General features: G+C 45.1%; 1 protein-coding gene across 2 annotated transcripts in view; it reads right to left on the bottom strand.

Annotated features, from left to right (window-relative positions):
• The window catches only part of TMOD1 (tropomodulin 1), an 89,731-nt gene that overhangs the window by 6,055 nt on the left and 63,035 nt on the right, over positions 1–20,641 (bottom strand). For both annotated transcript variants that reach the window (XM_024995989.2, NM_001079640.1), the window contains exons 8-9: positions 16,793–16,936; positions 3,077–3,221 (exon numbers count right to left, since the gene is read on the bottom strand). In XM_024995989.2, the coding sequence (XP_024851757.1) occupies positions 3,077–3,221; positions 16,793–16,936 (289 nt within the window). The remainder of the gene's footprint in view (positions 1–3,076; positions 3,222–16,792; positions 16,937–20,641) is intronic.

Below are 20,641 nucleotides of genomic sequence, written 5' to 3'. Positions count from 1 at the left end.
GCCTTCCTGAATCTAGGGGTCTGACTTTGAGTCTTTTTCTCCCCTAAGGGGTTGTAAAGGTTTCTGAGTCACGGACTTGGCTTTCTGCTACTGCTTATGTCACCTCGCATAGCCCTGGGCACACAAAAGGTGCTCGCAAAGTACTCACAGTAACTAAGGTGTGACACTGTAACTATCAAAGGTGTGACTTGACCAAACCACTGCCCAGAAGTGCAGTCCCTCCCAGGCCTCAGTTCCTCCAGAAGAGAACGGAAGGAGGAGCCTGAAGTCCCGTCCAGCAATGGCATGCGAGGCTCCTGCCATGACCTCACCAAGTCCCTGGTGATAGGAACTGGACCTGCATTTTAGAACACAGACTCTCAGGACAGTGTCCTCAAGGGCCATTTCCTCTAGCCTCCAGCACTCCTGACTCATCTGGAAACTTCTAATCCTAGGAAGAAGCCCTCCAAGCCATCTTGCCACTGGAAGACCAAAGCTCAATTAGCCCTGAGACAGGCACTGAGGGACACATAAGATGTTTAATCTGAGATTTAAAAAAAAAAAAGTGAGGTTACTGCATATCAGAATACAACTCAAGGCTTTTTAGTGCTGGGTCTGCAGCCAGATCACAACTGAGCCAACAGAGTCCAGGTTATGGGCCATCCTCAACAATTCAGTGTAGCTATCACTGGGAAGGGGGTGACAGAGGATGAGATAGTTGAATCAACTCAATGGACATGAGTTTGAGCAAACTCCAGGAGATAGTGAAGGACATGGAAGCCTGGCACGCTGCAGTCCATGGGGTCGCAAAGGGTCAGACACAACTAAGTGATTTAACAACAATAACCTCTGTTACACCATGATAATTATAATTCTTAGTGGTTTGTGTTTGCTCATGTTTTATTTCAAATAAGGACACTTCACAAACCAGGACACCTGGTGTGCGTTTTTGTTTGATGGACTTTTCTAGATCTGCAGCTCTAGAAAAAAGTAACAGCTGGGGTAAGGCTATGGTTTTTCCTGTGGTCATGTATGGATGTGAGAGTTGGACTGTGAAGAAGGCTGAGCGCCGAAGAATTGATGCTTTTGAACTGTGGTGTTGGAGACGACTCTTGAGAGTCCCTTGGACTGCAAGGAGATCCAACCAGTCCATTCTGAAGGAGACTAGCCCTGGGATTTCTTTGGAAGGAATGATGCTAAAGCTGAAACTCCAGTACTTTGGCCACCTCATGCGAAGAAGACTCTGGACACCTCATGGAAAAGACTCTGATGCTGGGAGGGTTGGGGGCAGGAGGAGAAGGGGACGACGAGAGATGAGATGGCTGGATGGCATCACTGACTCGATGGACGTGAGTCTGAGTGAACTCCGGGAGTTGGTGATGGACAGGGAGGCCTGGCGTGCTGCGATTCATGGGGTCACAAAGAGTTGGACACGACTGAGCGACTGAACTGAAGAAATGAATAAATAGCTTCTTAAGAACATGAACCTATACCTTCAACATCCAGTGCACTATAGGTCTTTGACAAATGTTTGTTGAATTGAGTAGCTCTGTGGCTCTCTAGGGAGAAGGCAATGACACCCCACTCCAGTACTCTTGCCTGGAAAATTCCATGGACGCAGGAGCCTGGTAGGCTGCAGTTCATGGAGTCGCTAAAAGTCGGACACGACTGAGCGACTTCACTTTCACTTTCCACTTTCATGCATTGGAGAAGGAAATGGCAACCCACTCCAGTGTTCTTGTCTGGAGAATCCCATGGACGGAGAAGCCTGGTAGGCTGCAGTCCATGGGGTCGCACAGAGTCGGACACGACTGAAGCGACTTGGCAGCAGCAGTGGCTCTGTGAGTACCTGCCTCGTGCATACACACCTACACACTCACCCCCATTCTTCTAGGCCTTCCGTGTATTAACCTAGCTTCGGATTCATCACCAGGAAGTGACACACCTGAACTCTGAGATGTGCTTTAGCGTTAAGCTCCTTGCATTTTACTGAGTGTCAGAAACAAAAACTAAGCAAAAAGAAACACATTTAGAGCAGGTTCAAATTTTATGAAAAACTCACTGAACACATCATCCTTTAAAAACACAGCTCATAATTCAATCTCAGAAAGAAGCTTTCTTCTTTTTAAAAAATGCATTGTTTCCTTCTAAGAATAGTATAACTTGCTTTGTCTTCCTTCTGCCTTTGAGTCTAGGTAACTCACAGTTGAATATAATGATCAATTAAGTTAACAGGCCCACTCCTTTTCTTGTTTTGTTCCCCCCCGCCCCCCCTCTTATTTTCCTATAGCCTCATCAAACATACTCCTCTTTGGACACTATCAAGTTCTTCAAGCAGGCAGCAGGAAAACACAGGAGAAACAACTACCCACACAGCTTGAGAACAATTAGCATCTGGAACTAAGTCGGTGATTGGTCTCTCTTTTTGTTCAACTGACTTGTATTTCTATTCAGTATTTGCTAAGAAAGATTGTGACCTTTTCTTTTTTATTTTTTTAGGAAAAAATACAAACTATGCCTGTAACTGAGATTAAATGAATGTAACCTGTTATACTTTACTATGAAGTCAACATTTTCAACCTTTACTTTAAAAGCAATATCAAATCCCCCAGGCTTCAGGTGTGGGTAGTAAGGCTGATTGATGGCTTTGGGATCTGGGGCTTGGGCCAGACTGTATGATTTGGAGAGGATTCTGGGCTCGGACACGACTGAGCAACTGAACTGAACTGAACTGGGCTCCAAAAAAGGTATTCAGAAGAGGAAGAGACTCAGTGTTGGCTTTGTGCCTCCTACGTTTCACTCACTAGGCTAACAGGCTGAGGGTGCGCTCTGGGCCCACTCCTGTGCTGAGTTGAGCTACCTTTGGGGAGGAGGGCCTGGCCTCTGCAGGCAGGGCTCTGGCAGTCTGGGGAAGGTTCCGGGGGGAAGCAAGACGCAAACAGGGAAAACAAGAGTATGGGATTAGGATGAAAACCGACAGTCAGGCCCAGGAAGAGGCCTGCCTTGGGCAAAGCAGCAGTGGAGTTTTCCCTGCCATATCTCCTCCGACAGGTACGAAGAATGACAGGCGGCGGCTAGGGGGCTTAGGTCCACTCACCAAGGTCGTTGTTGTTCATCATGGCGTTGGACGCTCGCAGCCGAGGTCCCTGCTGGGTGAAGTGGTAGCCGAATTTGAGGAGCGTAGCGTTTTTTTCCAACATGCTCACAATCTCCATTTCCACTTTGTTGCCCAGAGGCTGGCTCTTTGATTTAAAAAAGAAAGAAAAAACAAACAGTCACTTCTTGCTCACTCGTGCGGCACCTAGATCTTCTCTACTCGCAGAAACCCCGAGAGCTGGGCTGGGATTTTAGTACTTCCCTGCCCCCGCCCACTCCAAGAGCAGGGCAACCGGAAGCCGGAAGTGTGGAGAAGTTGAAAGGTCAGGCAGCCAGGAGTCAATGAGCTGGGATTCAAACCTAGGGTTGCTGAACGCCAAGAAGAAATTTTTCCGCTGCCCCACAGCAGCCTTCTTGGACTATCTAAGCAGGAAGGACCTTCATATCGTTTAGTCTCAGGGAGATTTAAAAATCCCACAACCCAGGCTATCCCTCATACTAATTAAATCACTGGCTGCGGTACTTGGGTGTGCACGGTTTTTAAAACTCCCCAGGTGATTTCAGTACTTTGGCCACCTCATGCGAAGAGTTGACTCATTGGAAAAGACTGATGCTGGGAGGGATTGGGGGCAGGAGGAGAAGGGGACGACAGAGGATGAGATGGCTGGGTGGCATCTTTTAGACTAGAGATTTGTAAATCTCTTCAATTTACAAATGAAGAAACAGGCCCAGGGAGGGAAGAGGATTTGTCTAAGGTCACACAGAAAGTTGGGACAGCCAGAGTTAGCTTCCTAAAGCCTCACTCTGATTATGCTAGTTCTCTACCCCCAGATCCATAGTGATGATCTGACAAAGATGAAAAGGAAAGGAAAACATGACAATACATAGTGTTGGGAAGGATATGATGTGGATATTCATCCTTCTAGTTTATAATAGTGGGAATAAAAGGGAAACAAACATTCATCAAGAGGCAGTTTCTCAAATGAAAGATGGTTAAGCTTTACAGTAGAACATGGGCAGCTGTACAATAACAGTGTGACTCTTTGGGCCCAAGCCTGGAAAGATTCTGTGACACAATATTGAATAGATGAAGCCTAGTGACATGGCAACCCACGCCAGTATTCTTGCCTGGAGAATCCCAGGGATGGGGGAGCCTGGTGGGCTGCTGTCTATGAGGTTGCACAGAGTGGGACACGACTGAAGGGACGCAGCAGCAGCAGCAGCAGCAGCAGCAGCGACAAGATGGGTTGTACTTGTTACGTAAAGTCAACTGTATTTCCCACACACATACATATGCAAATGTATGGTGATGAGCTTGGGAAGTTTTTGTTTTCTTTTTGTATTGGGTTTTCTGTTACCATGTATAATAAGATATTAAAGAGTAAACATAATCTTAAAAAGGTTTAAAAAGACACAGAAGGAAAGCTAACATGGTATTTAATGATTAAAGACATTCCCCCTCATAACAAGAACAAACCAAAAAATGTCCACTTTCACCAACATTGTCTGAAGGACAATTAAGTAAGAAAAAGAAAGAAAAGTCACCATATAGAGAAGGAAAAAGCAAAACTATTTCTATTTGCAGGTGACACAGTATTGTATCTAGAAAACCCTAAGGAATCCACAAAAAGCAATTATTAGAGCTGATCACCACATTCAGCAAGCTTGCAGGGTGTTTAAGATCAGTATTCAAAACCCATCTGTGTTTCTACATACCAGCAATGAACCACCACCTCAAAGTGAAATTAAGGCAATCATTTCATTTACAATAACATTAAAACACTTAGGAATAAATTCAATAAAGAAACAAAGACTTGCATGCTGAAAACTATAAAACAGCATTGTACATTAAAGAGGACCTGAATAAATGTAAAAACATCCTATATTCATGGATCAGAAGACTTAATACTGCTAAGAGGGCAATACTCCCAAATTGATCTAGAGAAGCAGCAAACAAACACAGAAGCACCACTAATGACTCCCCACGGCTGATAACTGCTGCCATTTATTGAGAGATTACTATGTTCCCCATGCCCTGTGCCCAACATATAGGGTCTCAGTTCATTCAATAACCATACAGGATAAGCCCTGCCTTCTCTGCAGGCTGGCACTCAGGCCCTGCACAGTTCTGTCCTCGCCTTCCTTTCCTCTCTCAATCTTTCCTCAGGCTGGTTACCCCAGGGGTGGAGAGTCTGGTACCCGATGCCTGATGCAGGCAGAGGTCCATTCTAAAGGTTCACGTGTCCTCTTGCCTCCATGTGGAATGCTCCTACCCTCCCTCACCCTCCTGTTGACGTGTCCGTAATGCTTTAATTTGTTGTTGTTCAGTCGCTCATTTGTGTCCGACTCTGCAACCCCATAGACTGCAGCACACCAGGCTTCCCTGTCCTTCACCATCTCCCAGAGTTTGCTCAAACTCATTTCTATTGAGTCGGTGATGCCATCCAACTATCTCATCTTCTGTCATCCCCTTCTCCTCCTGCCTTCTTCTTTCCCAGCATCAATGTTTTAATAGCTACGGGAGATGCCCCCTCCCTGACGAGGCCTTCCTGATCTTTACCTCTGGAAACCATCTTTCCCTACTTGACACTCAAGCATTGTTATGTCCCTCTCTACTCCCAGCCCAGTCAATCTGCATTATTGGGTCACCTGCCTCTGTAACTGTCTCTCCCACTAGACCTGTGTTGTTCAGTAGAGCAGTCACCAGCTGCACTGGGCTCTTTAAATCTTTTTTAATGATATAACATTAGTTTCAGACATACAGTATAATGATCTGATATTTATATACACTGTGAAGTGATGACTACACTAAGTCTAGTTAACATCCATCTCCATACACAGTTACCTACATAGTTTCTTATTATGAGAACTTTTAAGATTTAGTCTTGGGAGTTCCCTGGTGGCCCAGTGTTTAGGATTCCGGATTTTCACTGCTGTGGTCCAGGTTCAGTCCCTGATCAGGGAACTGAGATCCCACAAGCCACACAACCAAAAAAAAAAAAAAGTACTCGCCTAGAAACTTTAAAATATGCAATATAGTATTATTAACTATAATCATCATGCTGTACATTACACCTCCATGTGTTACTTTTTTTCTTTTTTTAAAATTAATTAATTTATTTTACTTTACAATATTGTATTGGTTTTGCCATACATTGACTTGAATCTGTCATGGGTGTACATGTGTTCCCCATCCTGAACCCCCCTCCCACCTTATTAATAGAAGTTTGTACCTTTTGACATCTTTCACCCATTTCACCCACCCCTTACCCGCTGCCTCTAGCAACCACCAATCTGTTCTCTCTTTTTTTTCTTAGATTCCACAGATGAGAGGATATCGTATCTATATTTCTCTGAATTCACTTCACACAATATCCTCTAGATCCATCCACACTGTCACTAATGGCAAAAATTAATTCTTTTTATGACTGAATAATATCCCATTGGACATACCACATTTACTTTATCTATTCACCCAGCAACAAACACTTTGGTTGTTTCCATGTTTTGGCTATTGTAAATACTGGTGTAATGAATAGGGACACATATCTTTTCAAATTAGTGTTTTCATTTTCTTTGGATAAACACCCAGAAGTGAAATTGCTGGATTGTATGATAGTTCTACTTTTAATTTTTTGAAGAACAGCCATACTATTTTCCATAGTGGCTGCACCAATTGTAATTCCCATCAATGGTGCCCAATGGTTCCCTTTCTCCATATGCTTGCCAACACTTGTTAATTCTTATCTTTTTGATAATAGCCATTCTAACAGGTGTGAGGTGATAGCTCATTGTGGTTTGGTTTGTATTTCCCTGATGATTAGTGATTTTGTGCAACTTTTTATGTACCTCTTGGTCATCTGCATGTCTTCTATGGGAAACTATCTATTCAGATTCTCTGCCCATATTTGATTGATTTTTTAAAAAATTTAACTAAATAAAATGTATATGGAATCTAAAAAAATACAAATGAATATATATAGTAAAAATAGAAACAGGTTCACAGATATAGAAAACAAACTATTGGTTACCAGCAGGGATAGAGAAGTGGGGAGTGGCAGTATACAGATAGGGGATTAAGAGCTACAAACCACCACATATAAAATAGATAAGCAACAAGGACATCTTGTAGAGCATAAGGAATTATAGACATTATCTTGTAATAACTTATAATGGAGTATAATCTATAAAAATACTGAATCACAGTACATCTGAAACTATAATATTGTAAAGCAACTATAGTTCAATTAAAAGTTAAATAAAATTTAAAATTCAGTTCCTCAGTTGCATTCAAGTGTGCAAGAGCCAGTGGCTAGAGGTTTCCATATTGGTGCAGATACAGAACACTTCCATCAACACAAAATTCTGTTGGATGGTTGCTAACCTAGACCGTGAGCCCTTAGGGAGCACATAATACCCTATCTCTAGGGCAAGGTCAAGGCATTGAACTGAATGGAAAAAATAGGAATATGATCAGTGCACAGCAACTTGGGGAGGCTGAGAAGATACATCAGCCCAATATCCAAAAGGACAAGTGTGGAACTGCAGTTGAGACTCTTGATAAAGAACTCCTTCCAGGTATCCTGAGTTCACCGGAGCTTGTGTGGGTTCAGACAGAGCCGGAAACTGCTGACTAGGGCAGGCAGAGGGAGGATGGTAAGATTCCACCAGCCCATCTGGCAAGGCTTCTGATAGTGCTGGGAAGAGCTCAGGCCTGTCCTCGAAGGACCCAGCACAGTCCTGGGCTCTGGCCAGCTTGGTCTGGCAGATGATACAGACTGCGACCCCAGTAAGGAACTGGCATGTCCCCCGCCACCCCACTAAGCAGGAAGCCTGGTCTCTCCTTGCTGTCACTTGTCAGGCAAGCTCTGCTAGAAAGCAAGATGGACTAGTCTTAAAAGCACCAGTGTCCCGAGTGGAGGGACTGCCAATGACTGCAGGGGCCGCTTCGCAAAGCTGACACATCGTGCCGCCTGGTCTAGAGCACAAAGCACTCAGATGCAAACTGCCCCATTCGACTGCCCTCCTTCCCTGGGAGGTCGGCAGCCCTGGACTTGGGGATGAGTAAACTGAGCCCGTGTGTATATGGAAGCCAGGCTGTGCTTCCTCTGCTTAAATGACAGCCAAGGCTAGAGCTGAAGCTGGAGCTGGAAGGACTTCAGAGGATGCTCCAGCACCACCTTCTCCGACAGCCCTGGAATACATGCAGACATGTCAGGTGTGTGCCAGAGGGAACATTAGATAATCACAGCCTGTCTGCCTGGAGTGTTAATCTCTGAACCAAACTACATTTTTACATTAAAATAGAAAATGTGCATACATCGTAAGAAGCTTCCTACTTACTACCTTCTCAAGCCCTTCCTTTCTCCAGGGACTCTGAGACTAGAAGAACGGCAATCACTTCATAGATGAGAGAGGGGGCCTTGCAGACAGAGTCAGGACTAAAACTCTGGTCTCTTATTATCTAGTGATCATTGTGTCCTAGGCATGGCATAAGCACTTTACATAAGCTAAGTCAATTTCTCTTCCCTATAAACCGATGGAATATGTAGTATTCTTAAAACTTTCATCTTATAAACAAGAGACATGATAAGCAGATATTAAGAAATTTCCCTCCGATCACAGAGCTAGTCAGTTGCAGAAAGGACTTGCACAGTGTACTCCAGAGCCTGAGCTAGTTCCCACTTCAGTCGAGTGCCTCTGAAAGAGCTCAGAAGGGAGACTTGGCTCGGCGTGCAGATTGCCATCAACAGTGGCTGGCGAGGTAGTGGACTGCTCGTCCCTGGAGGTGTGTGAAGAGATGGCAGACTGCATCCTGTAAGGGTCTCCTAGATGTTGCTGGGGGAGGCTTAGGCTCCGTGACCTTTAAGGCCTCCAGAGCCTGCATTGAGTCTATCACTAGCTTGCTTGGGATGGCATAACAAATTAAGACGTGACCTTGACAGTGTGTATAAGACACTTAGGAGCCTCTTGTGGGGAGACTGAAGTGGAGCAGCAGACTCTGGCAGTAGGGCCAGGGAGAGGAGGTCAGGAAGAACTTTTGCCCCACTTCAGACATGCTTGAAAACTAAATCACTTGTGAGTAAATATTATCTCATTATTAACAATTCTAATAATGATACTAAAGCAGATGGAGTAAATTAAAAGTCTCCCTTCACATCATTTATCGTCCTACCCGCTTTCCACAGAAGAAACCACCATGGCCAACAGGATGTGTTCCTATGGATTTTTTTTTTTCTATGCAATATGTAACAAAAATAGACAGATTTTTCTTATTTTTCATTTTTTCCCTTAATGGATTCATACTGTACTTATTGTTCTGTAACTTATCTTTTTCATTTAATGTTTTCTGGAATCTTTCCAGGTCAGCACATGGAGAACTACCTCATTCCTTCTAACTGCTTCATGGGATGCCCTAGTCGAGACAGATAATTTCATTTGCTTCCAGTTTTCCGTGTCATACACAATGCAGGAGTGGGCTTTGCTGGAGAGGTAGGAGTATTCTTCAGGCTGGATGTGGAGATATAGTATTGGTGGGTTAAAATGACAGGCATATTTTGAATTAAATGTGTGACTGCCCTCCCCAAAGGACACGAACACTGATGTGCCCTTCAGGAGTGTATGACACCTCTTGCTCCCTCAGCCTTTACTCTGACCATGTATTATCAATCTGAGGAGAAGATGATCAGATTCACTACTTAATGAAACCATCCAACAACTCAGGTGCAACTGAGCTGTGACCTGGAGCTGGACAGAGGTGCCATGGACACCGAGAAGCTCACTTGATACATGTCATGGGGCCAGTTTTGGCCTTTTCTTTAATCCAGAAAATATGGACAACTGAGAACACTTGAAAAAACAACAGAAAGGAGCCTTGGGAATTATCTAATCCAACTTCAGAGTCCCAAATCCTGGCTGATATTAACATTTCCTCCTTTATTACAGCTGCCAGATTGTTCTGTTCCACTTACACACTCCCCTGGGGATGGGAGTACACCATTCTGAGTTGCCTGCTCTATCCTTGGCTTGCTCTGCTGGTTAGAAAGGCCTTTCTGGTCAAACAGCAGCAATGAAAAAGGATAGAAATGATTCTCACTCTGCTGATTAAAACATGCCTGCAGGACTGGCCCAGTGGTCCAGTGGTTAAGAATTAGCCCGCCAATGCAGGGGACATGGGTTTGATCCCTGGTCTGTGAAGATCCCACATGCTGCAGAGCAACAAAGCCCATGCACTGCAACTACTGAGCCAGGGCTCTCTACAGCCCGTGCTCCACAATAAGACAAGACACTGCGATGAGAAGCCCACACAGCACAGTAAAGAGAAGCCCGAGTGCAGCAACAAAGACCCAATGCAGCCAAAAAAAAAAAAAAGCCTGCAATTCTTTGACACTCCTCCCTTCAAAAGGTAGAGCCTAATTCCTCTCCCCTTGAGGGTGGCTTTGCTTAGTGACTCATTTCTAACAGACAGAACATGGCAGAAGTGACTGTGTAACTTCCAAGGTTGGCTCATAAAAGGCATTTTTGGCTTGGCTTCCTTCTTTCTCTGCCTTGGATCACTAGCTCAGGGAGAAGTTAGCTGCCATACCATGAGGACACTCAAGCAGCCCTATGGAGAGGTCCACATGGCAAGTAGCTGAGGCTTCCTGCCAACAGCCATGGAAGAAGCCACTTGGAAGCAGTTCCTCTAGCATTGGTCAACCCTTCAGACTTGGTCAAGCCTTGACTGTAATCTCATTAGAGATTGGGCTAGATCTATGCAGTCAAATTGCTTCTGGATTCCTGACTCAGAAACTGTGAACTAAATGCATGTTCATGTTGTTTTAAGTGGCTGAGTTTTTTGGGGGAAGGGAGCATACTTTGTTACACAGCTGGAGATAACTGATAGACTCACAGACAGTGTTGACCAAAAAAAGCCAGACACAGAAAGATTCCATTTATATAAAGTTTAAGAACAGGCAAAACTCGTCTCTGATGGCAGGAATTAAAATATTCATGCATTTGCGGGGTGCTGATTGGCAAAGGGGCCTGAGGGAGCCTGCTGGGGTGCTGAAGTGTTCCACATCTTGAACTTGGTGGTGATCACACAGCTACACATAAATTCGTAAATCCACTGAGTCGTCTACTCAAGATGCATTTGCTTCACTATGTATAAGTTAACTTCAATAAAAAATAAACTCAAGTAGGAAAGGAAGAGAGGGAATAAGAGAGGAAAAGAAAGTGGTTAAAAGTTGTTCCTTGCATAAGCTAGAATCTCTTGGATGTCGGTCCTCCCCATCCCACCCTTCCACCACTGACTGGGCCTAATTAACAATAGAAACATCTCCCCCCTTGATTGAGAAAAGACTATATGTCAGATATATGAGGCATAGCCCTATTAGGCGAGTATGAGTATTATTCCCGTTTTACACATAAAGAAACAGAGGCACGGATACAAGAAGTGACTTCCCCCCATTACACAGAAAGAACATGACACAGCTGGGGCATAGCCAGGACTCCATCCCTTGTTTGACTTCAAATGTCAGAGATTTGAAGCCAGGGAGCCCCTGGGTCAGTCTGTCTCCTGCCTAGCTTCTCCAAACACAGCCTGCAGTGGGGACCTGACATGGTGTGAGATCGTCACTGTCACAAATCTTTATTCTTGTTTATTCTGATCTGCATAGGAAAAGGATTTTCTCTATTATTTCCACTGACTTCATTTCATCTTTCCCTTAGAGTGAGGTAAGTAAAAGAACATAATTGACATTTAGAGGAAGGGACAGTGACACATGCCTGTCCTCTCAAGGAGGCTGAATACTTCCAGACTGAATTACTTCAATGCAAAATGAGACTACAGACTCGAAAACTATGCACAGACGGAGAGCTGCTGCTTAGAAGCTAAAACTATAAGGAACAAAACAAAACACAGTTGGTCTTGCTCTCGTGGTTTTCAAGAGTGTGTTTTCCTTATATCTTGCAAAACCAAAAGTTATATTCAGCCTCATTTAAAAAGCTGCCCTGAGTGTGGAATCTAAAATTAATGGGTATCACCATGTGTGAAAACCTTCAGGATCCTATTCTAGCATAGCTTTTGTTTTCTAAATTTATTTCCACTAGGAAAACAATCCAATCTGGAAAAACAAGAAAACATGATCCACTTCCTTTAGCTTCTTTTCAAAATATTAAGCACATTCTCGCTGTCAAATATTGGAATGAAATGCGAGACACCCAGTGAAATCCCCCTAGACTTTGCACATGTCTTCATGTGGAGAGGGAGCCTATTTTCAGGCCTCGTCTCTGCTGAGGGGCAGGGAGAGTGTCCCATGCCCCAAGTGTCCTGGGAAGGGCCTGCTGGAGGGAGCTCTGTGGGAGAGGAGAGTGGCTCAAGAGCGGCGAAGAGCCGCTGCTTGGGACACGGTTGGCTTGGGATGGATGGGCCTGCAGGCACCCCATGTGTCCTGCCTGCCTCCTGGGTGCTGGGAGGGTCTCTCCTGTCTGTTCATTAACACAGCCTGTTTGGAAGCTGGGTGCTTCAGTTCCAGCCCAGTTCTGAGCCTAACTTGATTCGTGACATTGGGCATGTCCCATCCCTTCTCAAATCCTTGGTTTCCCCATCTGCAAAAGGGGGGCTGGACTAGGCATGTCCCAGCGCTCTCAGCGGCAGTCAGCCCCCTGCCCCTCCCCCCATGCTCAGGCTCACTACTGTACCAGGGTGACTCCAGGCAGCAAGAGCATGGAAGTAAAAGAGAGCCTGGCTGAGTCAACAAGCAGCCTCAGAGTCCTATCCTGAGTCCGTGTCCTGAACCAGCCTGTGAGGCTCTGTGTCACCCTGGGCAGAACTCCCCGAGTCCGTCTCCTTGGCCGAATAAGGAGAAGGGAGGACTCTGACACAGGTTACGGGCGCAGGGCTGAGGAGAAAGCTGTGGCCTCTGGGGACCTCGGTGACTAACAAGAACGAGGAATAAATCCAGCGCCACTCATCACCTCCTCTTGGCCACATGCCCCCAGAGCCCATGCCTCCCGGGGCACTGAGAGAGGTATGGATGGCCTTCCCCTAGCCTGAGCCAGCAGAGCCCCCTCCTCGAGTCCTGTTTCAGCCCCCCACCTCCCCCACCAGGTCTCAGTCCAGTCTCTAGACTCAGGCTCCCAGGAGTACCTCCTCACAGGCACCCTGAATGTGGGTAGTCAAAGCCCCCTCTGGTCTCCAAGCCCTGATGCCCTCTTCCTGCCCCCAACCCTCTCCCATCCAGCCGGGAACCATCTTATGACAGCCCACAGGCCACTTCCCTTCGAACTACTCACTCCCAGCCCTTTGGGCTCCCCTCAGCTCCCTTTCTGGCTTTCCTCAGGCGGTCCCATTAGTTGATTCTGAATTGACTCTACAGCTGTCCTCTCTCCTTCTCTTTGTTCATGTGGTTCCCTACACCGGGGATGCCATGGCCTCCACTTAACCCTCTGACATACTTCCACCCTAGAGTTTATCTCAAATTCCGCCTCCTCCAAGAAGCCCTCCTTGATGCCTGCTCCTGACTGAAAATTTTCCCCACAGTACCCCACTGTGTGTGGCTTGCTAGAGCACCTGGCTGAATGATCAACTATACACATGTCAGTCATCTCATCCAGTGTGGAATCTCAAGAGGACAGAGCCAGTATTCACACACAGAGCCCCGTACAGCTCTGGGTACAGCAGGCACTTACTAAACCCTGAGATAAAACAAAGGGAGACACTCCTAGGATGAGGTGGGAGCAGGTGGTGACCAGTGCTCTGGCCTGGCACCAAGGGAAAGGGACAGCTGAGAAGAACTAAGACCTGCACAAAACTACAGTAGATTCAAGAACCCAGACAGGCACAGTTCATGGACTTTAGCGTCACATAGACCTGGATTCTAACCTTGCCTCTCTTACTTCCTGTATGACCTCAGGCAGGTTACATAGCCTGCCTGGGCCTCAGTTTCCTCATCCACAATACTAGGATAGGCTGTGACATCCATCCAGCGAGTCTTTGCCAGCCTTAAATGAGATAATGGATACATGGTACCTGCTCAGTACATTAACTCTTAGAATAATGTGTGAACTCCCTAGGTCACCTTCAGAGTAAATATAAAAGTGAACAACTTCATAGTATTCATCTCTTAGCTCCTTAGAAGTAGAGATTCTCATTATCCCCATTTTACAAATGAGGAAACTGAGGCTCAGGGAAGTGGATAGCCTTGCATGGATGTTTAGCCGGGCTGAGGGTGATGGTCAGCATGGGCTCTGTCTTTGGGGGGAAGCACTGGGAGGGGAAGTGGGCAGCTTGCTCCCTGTAAGCTGCCACCAGAATGACCTGAAGCCAGTGCTCTGGGTCATCTTTGGCCGACATTCTGTCCCAGGAATCAGGTTTCAGCTGAGACTCCCTGCCCGGGTAGGCCTGGTATCACATGAGTAGCCAATCCCAGGGCTTGGCCTAAGGCTACTGCCAGGCATGTTATATGCCTTTGTTCCATCTCATCTGCCCCCTCTGCCTGCAATAAAGCAGGGTCAGCAATGGAAGAAAGGATGGAAGCAATGGGGGCTGGGAATGGGTGCTACAGCAGCAGGCTACTGGCATGTGAGAGATGGAAAGAATTTAATGCAGCAAGTTCACATGACACGGCTGCTGCAGGCTCATATGGCCTCTCTTTATGAATTAGAGAAAAGTGCCTTCTCTGGATGAATAAAGTCCTGTATGAAGTTTTAAAGAGTAGATTATGAGTTGGGTTTTGTCCCCTGTCTCCTCATTGTACAGTGGACAACATATACAACCATCCAGCGCAGCCCTGTTTATCAAGTGCCACTGCGGGACCAAGTTCTGAACTGCGTATTGGGATATGGAGATGACTTAGACACAGCCCCCACTTCTGAGAAGTTCAGAAGGAAGCCAAGGTGCTAGGAGAACCAGGGAAGGAGCTCTTAAACTCTCTCTGCGGGGAGGCTCAGAGGCCCTGTGGCAGGCTGAAGGGAGAAAGCAGTTATATGCTGGCTCTTGTGGGGGGGAAATAAAGGTTGGATTTGTAGTGTTTGCCAACATCCACAGTGTTAATACTCTCACTAGGAGTAACTACCAGTGTGCCATCACTCAAGTGGAGTTGGGAAGGGATATATGTACAGTTAGCTCCAGCAAGGTGGTTCAGGCTGGCTCTAGAACCACTGGGAGGAGAGACTACAACCAAATCCAGAAGGAAGAGGAGGATTTCTCTAGGCAGAGAAGGGGTCAGGGCAGGGGAGGACGTTCCTGGGGAGAGAAAAGAATAGCTCTAAGTCATGGAGCCGTAAGAGTAAGTAGGGAGCAAACTGTGAAGAGTTGTGAAGGTTTAAGATTGGGAGAAGTGTTAGTCTCTCAGTCATGTCCGATTCTTTTTGACGCCATGAACTATATAGTTCACCAGGCTCCTCTGTCCATGGAATTCTCCAGGCTAGAATACTGGAATGGGTAGCCATTCTCTTCACCAGGGGATCTGCCCAACCCAGGGATCGAACCTGGGTATCCCACATTGCAGGCAGATTCTTTATCATCTGAGCCACCAGGGAAGGGACCGCCAAAGTCTTCTGGAAGCTGGTGATGCTTAACCTCTTGACACAGGTTACCTGCCTATATGAGTCATTAAGCTGTGGATTTAACTTCTATGCACTTTTCTATATATTTGTATAATTTTTTTAATGAGGATAAAAAGTAGAGATAATCTCATTCAGGGACAACCACTGTACACAATTTTGTTCTATTTCATCCAATCTTTTTCCTATACACACATTTATATGACCATTCAGCAAACATTTTCATGTAGGGAAAAAAAGCAAGTTCTCTATCAAACCATAAAGAATAAAGCATTTTAGCACTAGAAGCGACATGGTATACTGGAGAAGAGTGGGTTTCAGAGTCAGAGACCTGCATTCAAATCCTGCTTCTGAAAGTTCTCAGGGCTGCTTGGCAGCCCTGAGAAAGCTGCTAGCCTTCAGCTTCTCTGAGCCGTTTTGTTTTCTGAAAACTGAGACCGATAACACTCACATCCTGCAGGGCAGTTGGGAAGATCAGAGATGATGTGTATAAGGTACACAGCACATAGCCTGGCCCACAGGGAACCCTCAACATGTGCAACAGACATGATACTGTTATTAGTATCATCTTAGAAAGTTAGAACTGAAATGGTTGCCCTGAAGATAAATGACTGAACTACGGAAGTTATAGAGAAATGATAACCCTGTAAGGAAAAAGGCAAACTAGAATTTGCCCAGGGAATAACCTTGATGGTATTCAAAAGCCCACTGAGTGGTGTAGGGGGGTGATGGATAAAAATGGTGTTGTTTTGCCTAATGAGGAAGGCTCCAGTGGTTTATAAGATCTGTGCATCAGATATACCCTGTATGCAGCAGAGAACAGAATTAAACTCAACAAACAGGACTTATAGGGAGCTGACTTCTACTGGATATAAGGAAGGATATTCTCACTAAAAATGAAAGGGGTGATCTCAATAAAAAGTGAGCCTCCCATCATTAGGGGTCCCCAAGCAGAAGCTGGTGGAGCACTTGGTGGGAATGATGAAGAAGGAACTGTGAGCATGTAGAGGGTATGGACTGGATGACCTTGGAGGTCTCTTTAAAGCTGGGCTCTGGAGCTTTCATAAGCAGCAGCATCTGCTCTGTCCAGTCCATACAGCAGCAAATGAACAAGTGCAGAAGTGCAAGCATCAAGTGAAGGACACAAGGAGGCCCTTGCCCATCTCACCTGGTTATCGATCTTCAGTTCCACCAGAGAAGTGTTGTACGGAAGTGCTTCCACTAAGCGCAGGATCCCGGCTCCGGAAATGAAGTTCGATTCCACGTTCAGTGTCTTCAACACCTTGTTCACCTTGAGCATCTCGGCAAGGGCCTTGGACCATAGGAGAAAAGGTAGGGTACCGTGAATTACCTGATCAAGGCTGGAACCCCTGTGGGTAGAACCTAAAATACTGAGGGAGCCTTGCTGGGAGTGAGAGTCCCTCAGACACAGTCAGGGACCAGGAAGAAGATCTCCTCAACTTCCTTCACCAAGCACCATTCTGTGTCTCTCCTCCCCTCTGGCTTGCTGTGGCTCCAAACCCCAGCTGGAGAGTTTCAGCTCCTTAACCTGCATCCAAATCTTCTATTACCTGGTTCCCTTGCCCTGATCAGCCTCAACTCCAGCTACCCTCTTGTTGGTGCTACTCTCAGTTCCCCCCGGCACCCAGCGCTCTCCCTCCGCTCTGCCTTTCCTCATCCTTCCCTACCACCTGGAATGCCCTTCCTTTCTGCTTCACTCATTGAAACCCTGTCCATCCTTCCAGGCCATTCTAATGCCCCTTTCTCTAAGAGTCTTTCCCCCTAGCTTGCTGTGCCTGCCTTCTTGAACCTCACAGACTTTATCCATAACCTCCCTCATGGAACTTGTGTTCCTGTGTTTAGAGTTGTTTTTATAGAGGTTTTGTCTCCTCCATTAGCCTATATACTCTTGGTGGGCTGTTGGTGCACCTCGTTCACCCCAAGGGAACCTCCCACCCATACAGTGCTCAGCACATAGTAGGTCCTCAGTCACTGGTCACTGGACTACTGGAGTTCCAAGTTCCCTATATACTTTCAACTTGTCTTTTCTGTGTCCCTGTTGGAATTCCATGGAGTTGTCATTCTCTTTGAACAGCAGAGAGAGGAGCCTGGGAAGCCATCCCACTGGGCAAGTGACCAGGGCAAATCGGAAGACAGGAGCTCGGATGGCCCCAGCATGTTGGAGGACTTCAGCCAGGGGGTGTAGATGACAATCAGAGCCTCTGGAGGAAATGAAGTAATTAGCAGGTGGTGGAAACGATGTGTCATGGTGGAAAGGAGACACCAGCAGCTGATGAGCCAGGATGTAAGATCAGTGGGTCCTGGTTGTCTGAAATGACGATCTGGTCCAGGAATGCCCGTCCCACTGGCCCTGCCTGCTGAAGCCTTCGCAAGGCTCAGCTCCTCGGATGCCTTCAGAGCCCAAATCCTCAGCTCCCCTGCTTTCGTGTGCCCCGGGATGACATGTCAGCTTCCTCTCCAACCCTGCGTAGGCTGGACCCTCCTGAGGGGATGGACCCAATCTGTGCCCACCCACAGCATCCTTCTTGCTCCCCAGGAAAGGTGTGGCCTGATAATCAAAATACTTGACAGCCAGTATGTAAGTATAGCAGGCTGATCCAAGTCGACATACTAGTGACTGAGCTGGTCCTATAGGCAGTGTCATACCAGGTGTCAACTCTGTCTGCTGGACCAGAGTAAAGAAATGGGCAGGAGAAGAGCTGTGGCAGGCAGTGCGGACGCTAATGGAGCTCCGGTAGCTTGTTACCAATTGTCCCAGAAGTATTTTCATCTTCAACAATGGGTATCCTGGTGTGAAGGGTATGACATCAGCTGTTGACCTGGCACAGAGTCAATTCCCCGTAAATATTTGTGGAGCTGAGCTGACTGCCAGCACAGATGGGCTTGGTTTCTGATCCAGTGACAGCAGTGGACACAGCATGTGACTGCCAGCTGTGCTGGAGACATCCTGAGGTCAGAGAACATCTAACCAGAGGTTCTCCACTGGCAGCAGTGAGAGACTATGAGCTATTTCTATCGTTTCGAAAACAACCAAGGAAATGTCCTATGTATTTTAAAAATGAGAAAATAATTGATTGCTATGAATGGACCTCAAAGTAAGGAAATTTATCAGGATAAAGAAGGATAGTATGGGGTCAATTATCCAAGAAGACATACCATTCTTAATGAGAATGTGCCTAATAACAGAGCATCAAACTATATGAGGCAAAAACTAATAGAATTGCAAAGAAAGAGAGAGATGAATCCACTATCATAGCTGCAGACTTCCATACACCTCTATGGATATGGACAGCTCTAGCAGGTCAAAGACCAGGAAAGACATAACTGAACACAACACCACCATCAGTCAGCTAGATATAATTGACATCTATAGACTATTTCATCCAGCAAAAGCAGAATACACATTCTTCTCACGCACATTGGAACATTCACCAAAATAGACCGCATTCTGGGCCACAAAACACACTATAACAAATTTAAAGGAACAGAAATCATACAATGTCTGTTCTCAGACCATAATGGAATCAAACTAGAAATTCAATAACAAAAAGATAAGTAGAAAACTCCCCTAATACATGGAGATTAAGCAACACACTTCTAAATAACACATGGATCAAATAAGAAATCTCAACATAAAGTATTTTGAATTATGACTAAGTGGGATATTCCATCACATCAACAAGCTAAAAGAGAAAAACCAGTCATTTCAATAGATGCAAAACAAGCATTTGACAAAATCCAACATCCATGCATGATAAAAAGTCTCAGTAAACTAGGAACAGAGAGCAATTTCCTCAAATTTATAAAGATTATCTACCAAAAAACAAAAAAAAAAAAAAACCCTACAGTTAACTTCATATTTAGTGGTAAGAAATTTGAAACTATTTCTAAGATTAGGTACAAGGCAAAGATGCCCCCTTTCAACCCTCTTTTCAACACTGTAACAGAAGTTCTGTCCAATGCACTAAGGCAAGAAAAGGAAATAAAAAGCATATAAATTGGGAAGGTGAAATAAAACTGTCTTTGTTTGCAAAGATGAGATGGTTGGATGGCATCACCAATTCGATGGACCTGAGTTTGAGCAGGCTCCAGGAGTTGGTGATGGATGGGGAAGCCTGGCATGCTGTAGTCCATGGGGTTGCAAAGAGTCTGACACAATTCAGTGACTGAACTGCACTTGTTTGCAAATGACATTATTGGTTACACAGAAAATACAAAATAACTAACAAAGAAAACTCCTGGACCTAATAAGCAATTATAGCAAGGTTGTAGGATATGGTTAATAAAGAAAAGTCAGCTGCTTTCCCATAGATAGCAATGAACAAGTGGAATGTAAAATTTAAAGTACAATACCATTTACATTAGCAAACAATTTCATTTCAAACAATGAAATACTTAGGTATAAAGCTAACAAAATATGTATACGATCTATAGGAGCTAAACTATAAAACCCTGTTGTATTAAATCAAAGAAGAACTAAATAAATGGAGATATATTCCCTATTCATGTACAAGAAAACTCAATATTATCAAGATACCAGTTCTTCCCATTTTGATATAGATTCAATGCAATCCCAGTTGAAATCCCAGCAAGTTATTTTGTGGCTATCAACAAAACTTATTGCTACTAAATGGTTAATTGCCATGGCTGGTAGGCTAATTCATGTACCTTTTAACCTGCTGTTAGCATTGTAGTAATCATACTGTACTGTTATTCTTTATCTGTCTACATGAACCATTACATTCATGAAAGTGGGAGCTGTGACTATCTTGGTCACAGTTGTATTCTCAGAGCCTAATTCAGTGCTGGACATAAACACTCCATAAATATGCATTGAACATTTTAAAAAAAGGAGTTGATGGCTACTTTATAATAAATACAATTTAATCTAATCAGAGATCAAATTTCCAATATCCGTTGGATCTTAGAAAAAGCAAGATAATTCCAGAAAAACATCTACTTCTGCATTACTGATTACGCTAAAGGCCTTTGACTG

The sequence above is a fragment of the Bos taurus genome, chromosome 8, assembly GCF_002263795.3.
Source record: "Bos taurus isolate L1 Dominette 01449 registration number 42190680 breed Hereford chromosome 8, ARS-UCD2.0, whole genome shotgun sequence".
Classification (NCBI taxonomy): Eukaryota; Metazoa; Chordata; class Mammalia; order Artiodactyla; family Bovidae; genus Bos; species Bos taurus.
The sequence above is the reverse complement of the archived record's forward strand: the minus strand, read 5'-3'. Positions and strand labels throughout refer to the sequence as shown.